Here is a 5,810-nt window from a genome sequence, read left to right on the forward strand (position 1 = left end):
CTTCCAATCTTTTCCACTCTTTCTCTCTCTAAACTTATAACAAATTTATTATGGCCCTGTTTGGGAATTAGCTGTTAGTTGTTAGCTGTTAGCTGATTACATTAGCTGTTAGCTGATTACATTAGCTGATTTGACTAGCTGATTTGATTAGCTGTTTGTTAGACCTGTTTGGTAAAAATTAGCTGATTGATAATAGCGGTTTGTGCAAAAAGACAAATAAGGGCATTAATTTTGGCGCAGGATAAGAGAGAGTCTATTTATTGGGGTCAAAAAAGTCCATTAATTTTAATATCCCAAAACGCTAATTGAAAAAGCTCCTAAAATGAGCTTTTTCAAAATTAGCGTTTTCATCCCAAAACGCTCTTCCAAACCTCTCTCCACCAAACACTCCAATCAGCGGTTTCAGTGGTCAAACCGCTAAAGTTGGTCAAAAACGCTCTTTTTATCCCAAAACGCTCTTTGCCAAACAGGGCCTATGTTTATCTCTCTTTCAGACTTGGAAATTCAGGCATATATCTCTCTTTCAAACTTGCAATTCTGGAAAACCAAAGGTCCAAAATCATTTTAAAGAAATAAATTCGAGAAGATGTATGAGAATTAAAGTGTCATCCGAAAAGTTAAAGGCAAGAAGTTCATTTTTCAATCTGAAAAATTGAAGGCAAGAAGTTCAAAACAAATCACCCATGTCATTTTTGAACTTAAATCTGGAACAAATCACCCATGTCAAATCTGGAACAAATCATTCCAAAATGAACGAGTCACCCACACCATTTTTTAACTTAAATTTGGAATAAATCACCCAAGCCAAATCTGGAACAAATCATTCCAAATTGAATGTAAATCTGGAACAAATCACTCACACCATTTTGTTCTTGAAAATAACGAATCGAACTTGGCTCATACTCTACGAGACGGTGACCGTGAACCGAGGGAACACTACAAGAAAATAGTAAGTTAATGACTGATTTTAAAGACTAAATGAAATTAGTCATTAATTTAAAGAATTAATTTAAAGACTAAAATTAGTCATTAACTATATAAATGGTTGGTAATCACAATGAAGACACGGACCCAACTTTAATACCTACACTAGCCACTAAACCCAATAGTTAAAGACCGCCGCTTAAGTCCTTAAATCTATTCTATTAATTAAAAAAAATTATTTATTAGATTTTTTAACTCTTAACTCTTTCTCTCTCTTAATAAAGGAACCCCACTGACCTTTTCTTTCTTATTGCTCATTGACTCTTCCTCTCTCTAACCCTAATCCTCCAATGACATTTCCAGGAACTTTTTAATTCTCCTTCATCTTTTTTCTTCTAAAGCTTAGAATCTGCAGCTGCATCCAGATCTCAAGCCCCACCGTCGAACTTGCAATATAAGTCGCTCGATTTAAGAGCGCAGAACTCCGGTTGGAAGGAGGAGCCCGAGCCCAAGCCGCCCTGAAATGTCTCCTAAAATGGAAGACCGAACGGGATGAGGAGGAGCTGGAGGAATGGATGAAGGGTGGTGGCTGTTGAAGCTACCAGAGACTGTGGCTGAGAGATCGGTTAGGGTTTCAGGTGATTTTTCAAATTGGTATTGTGCAAGGGTTTTTCTTCTTACTGTTTTGCTAAAGATCTATGACATTTTGGTTATTAGTAAACACTCTAGAAAAATGCTTACGATTTCTTAGATGTGGATGATTATTTAATTTCAGTTTAGATTGAAATGCGATCCTGTAGGGATTAGAATACTGCTCTTACCTAATAGTGTTTGTAGAGAAATTTTTGACATCTCATAGTTATAAACCCACTATAACTAATTTCCTTACTAACTAATTTATTTGCAGACATGCTTATAGTTAAAGTTTTTCTTGTCGTCAGTTATCATTTTTCACTTTTTCTTTTGACTTTAGAAGGCATTATACTGGAATTTTTCTCTTTGTTGGTAGATTGGTATTTATTAATTATAAACACTAGATGTGTAGACTATGATTCCTGATAACCCTTTTGATCACTACTCCTGGGAATTTTTCCAGCAGTTGTTTTATGTGAGAGATGGGAAATTTCTATGTCTTAGGGACTAGTGGAAGGGTGCCATATCTAATTGGGAATGGAGAATCATGTTAGTTGCAATTTGATAAGCTCAGCCGGAAATTAATAAATGATATTATATTGCATCTTTCCCTTTTTTCAGGATACTCTCTATTATGTTGTTGCTGAACTAAAAAGTGACAGGCTGCTGCTTGTTTCAAATTATGAGAAAAAATTTAAAGCCGCTGGCGGTACGAATTATGCAAGTGTCACCAGAAAATGCAAAAGTTCGATCCTGTTTCAAGTGTTTATTGCTTACAAGATTCTAATCTTCTTAAACCAGATCTTAGGTCCTGGTTCTTTTATTTGGGCTGCCTGGTCTCCTAATGGAAATGATGAACCAAATGATGTTGGTAAGAAAATGGTTCAATTCTATCTAGACTCTGCTAATTTCGTGCTTTACATCTAGATATAAATTTGCCTAAGAGGTTAACATCAAATTTGCATCTGTTGTTTGCTATTGTCACATCTGATTCATATAAATTATGAATGCCTATTTTAATTCTTTCTTATTATTGCATTAGGTGAATGTATTATGGCCTCAAAGCTATTTAAATTTGGTACTCATGAAGCTAAAATTCAGCTAGAAGTATGTTTGAGGCAAGCCTTTGAGGAACTTGAACCCAAAACCCATATTAAGCATCTACATGCTATTGTTACTGATGGGTATGCCTTTTTTTGTTGGTATGATTGTCAATGGCATAATGATTTTTATGTTAAGCTTGTTGAGTTAGTGAAGTATCAGTTAATTTGGGTTGTTAGTGAAATGTTTGGTGTTTTAGGAGTGGGTTTTAATGGGGGTTAAAGGTTTTTGGCTGGTAATTTAAATTAATAATTTAATTAATTTTATGATGCTTCTTGCACATAATAGATTATCAATATAGCTGAATGTACATGTTCTGATATGCACATAACAAAATATGTTGCGGACATGCTTATGATTTTAAGAGCCATATCCATTCTTTAATAAGATATCACATTGATAGTATGAATATGGAATAGAAAAATCTGTTTCTAATTTGCATTTGATTTGCATGGAAGTTAAAAAGTAGGCTAATACATTATTATGTACACCTAAAATTGCTCCTTTTTTCTGTTTGACATCCCAAACTTATACTTGGACTTGTCACACACCTTAATGTATCAAAATTGACATGCCACTGCTGGGTCAAACTTTCACCTAAACATGTCCATGACATGTCAGCAAATAAGAGCGCCAGGTGTCCTAAATTGACAAGTTAGGTGCGTGATAGGTCCAAGTGCAAGTTTAGGGTGCCAAACCTCATATTTCTAAGTAGAGATGAGTATTTCTAAGTTTAGGTCCATGATAGGTCCAAGTGCAAGTTTAGGGTGCCAAACGTCAATTAGGGTGCCAGTTTAAACCTGACAAGTTAGTAATTCCACCTTGCACTTAGGGTTTAAAGTCTTAAGACCGTCGTTCGGGTGGAATTACTCATCTCTACTTAGAAATAACACCCTCATATTGCGACAGGACTACTTACAAAAAGGAAAGAGAGTAGTAATTCAATGGAACGTGAGAATTTGAAGAGGCAGGCAACAATTGGGGTCAATTCAGTTGATGCAGAGCACGTTTGAAAAGAGAGGTAAGTGCAATGAACATGGAGCTCAAGTGCAATTATTGGACGAGTGAATTATATATACAATTGATACAAGTTCAAGCCATGACATGCATCCATGCTCATTGTCATGCCCTGCAATGTCATGTGCGTGCGCACACACACAAAGTGAAATGTGGAGTTGGGAGACGGTTCGAGTGATGTCTGAAAAACTTGTCTGCTTGTTTCATACCTTTAGTTTGTAGAACAGTTTGAGTTCGTACATTTCATATACGGATAAAGTTCACTTATATTGCTTGCTATAATCGTCTACTTGGAGCCTGATTGCCACTCTATGGTTAATTTTTTTCCGCCTTTTTATACCCTATCATTACTACAAACCAGGAGGCTCCAAATTTGATAGACGAAAACAGGAAACTCAAACAAAAGTAAGCATTTAGGACCTTCTTTTATTGATGAAATTTCTCTGTTTTTTTCATATTAGCTATATAGGTTAGTTGCTGATATATTTCCATTTACAATTTTTCAGATGTCGGGAGTATGAGAAGAGGAAAGAAGAAAATGATACGAAGGTATGTGAAATGGACATAATAGCATAAATCAGAGTGCTTTTTAAATGCATAAATTCATATAAACATGAGTCGATGCATTGCAGGTAACAAAGCTTAAGAAAGAGTCAGCGGATGTTAAATTAAATGCAAGTAAAGGGCTTTTGGCAGAAGCAACGGCATTGGATCTTATGGAGGAAAAAAAGGTAAATATATGTAAGATCACATCTATAGCTTTCCAATCAATTCTTTTATTTGTTTTGGGGGTTGGATTGTATAGTTTTGGACTAAATTTTTCATTCAATAAGCTAACTTTTCTCTTTAAAACACAGACATACTAACAGTTCTTTTTGCACTATAATATAATTTGAATCCTACATAACTGGATAGTCCTAAAGGAGCTTAATGTGTAAAAAAATGATAAATTAATGTCTCGGTTTAAAAGAGCAGGGTTAATTTGTTAAAAAATCATTGATGGGGGCTTATTGTCTCCATTTGTTGCTCTTTCCGTAATAGATTTCTTGACTAAGTTTTCTTTATAAATGATTATTTGTATCATTTTGCTGTTGTTATCCTATTATGATCTTTATTTCAGAACTATCTTTTGGAGGGGGTAGCAGATAATGCTCTGGAAAAAGAACTGAATAACATAAACTCCTACTTTTCTTCACTATTTTGTTACTAGACACAGCTAATTACATAACCCATTTCCATTTCCAGTTACTATTATAATACTGTAATTAAAGTTAATTATATGGTGTAATTTTGGCAGACGGAAGAAGTTGGAGGAAACATGCTAATGAAATTTCGAAGAGTTGAAGCACCAAATGAACTACATGTAATGTACATAGGAGATGTCTACATAGTTATATGTCATTAGTCTTCAATTATTGCAGGAAACCATATTTCATATTTCAGTTATAGGCTTCATCTCGTAGAGAAAGTGTGTGCATGAACAGGTTGACAGTATTTTTATGAAAAATGTGTGTGCTTACTTGCACAATCTCTATTTGGCTTTCTAATTACAAATGTTCTTGTGGTTATCGCATGTATGAAATATCATTTAGAACTGCATTAGACATATGTGTTTGTTATTTTCGATATTGAGAAGGAACTCTCTTCAATCCAAAATTAATTATATTTTTGTACAAATTAAGTAATTATAAACAAATAAGAAAGAGTAGCCAGTTTAGGACGGAATAATTGGTCATAAACATCATCAATTCTGTCCCTAAAGTAAGGATGGGAACTATATCCGAAGCAACGTTAGTGACTCCATTTTCTTGGTTTGCGACTGAATATTTAGTCAGTAACTTAGTGACTAACCTTTATGACCATGTGATGTTAGTTGTAAAGTTAGCGACCACATCAAATAAATCGTCAGTAACACGTTACCAACCAGGTAGTTACTGACCAAATAGATTCCGTCGGTAACACATGAAATTCAGTCGGTAATCCTTTTTAGGGACTGAATTGCGACTGAATTTTCAGTCCCTAACTATTGATTTTCTTGTAGTGGAAGAGTTAACGGATCTAAACTAGAAAGAGAAGACGAAGCTTTTGTGCATCCTCCGAATCCTCTCTCTCCATCTGTGGTTACCATTTTTCTT

At 34.8% G+C, this 5,810-nt stretch overlaps 1 protein-coding gene across 7 annotated transcripts; it reads left to right on the top strand.

Moving 5' to 3' along the window:
• The first annotated feature begins 1,220 nt into the window (after positions 1–1,220).
• Positions 1,221–5,195, top strand: LOC136226892 (uncharacterized). 7 transcript variants are annotated; one of them, XR_010687887.1, is made up of 7 exons: positions 1,221–1,562; positions 2,179–2,428; positions 2,600–3,679; positions 4,037–4,080; positions 4,182–4,224; positions 4,308–4,406; positions 4,973–5,195. XR_010687887.1 is itself a non-coding variant. In XM_066015569.1 (6 exons), the coding sequence occupies exons 2-6, from the start codon at positions 2,402–2,404 to the stop codon at positions 5,017–5,019; spliced, it is 270 nt and encodes an 89-aa protein (XP_065871641.1). In that variant the 5' UTR covers positions 1,221–1,562; positions 2,179–2,401; the 3' UTR covers positions 5,020–5,195. The 7 variants fall into 7 exon arrangements, 2 of the variants coding, with proteins under 2 accessions (XP_065871641.1, XP_065871640.1); XR_010687884.1 differs by having other exon boundaries at positions 2,600–2,741; positions 3,568–4,080; XR_010687883.1 differs by having other exon boundaries at positions 2,600–4,080.
• The last annotated feature ends 615 nt before the right edge of the window (positions 5,196–5,810 follow it).

The sequence above is a fragment of the Euphorbia lathyris genome, chromosome 4 (assembly GCF_963576675.1).
Source record: "Euphorbia lathyris chromosome 4, ddEupLath1.1, whole genome shotgun sequence".
Taxonomy (NCBI): Eukaryota; Viridiplantae; Streptophyta; class Magnoliopsida; order Malpighiales; family Euphorbiaceae; genus Euphorbia; species Euphorbia lathyris.

Excerpts from the sequence above, each read along its gene's own strand:
- LOC136226892 (XM_066015568.1), top strand. The coding sequence starts at position 2,402 with ATGGAAATGATGAACCAAATGATGTTG. Across the intron at positions 4,081-4,181 it reads AACAGGAAACTCAAACAAAA|ATGTCGGGAGTATGAGAAGA; the intron begins GTAAGCATTTAG and ends ACAATTTTTCAG. Across the intron at positions 4,407-4,972 it reads ATCTTATGGAGGAAAAAAAG|ACGGAAGAAGTTGGAGGAAA; the intron begins GTAAATATATGT and ends TAATTTTGGCAG.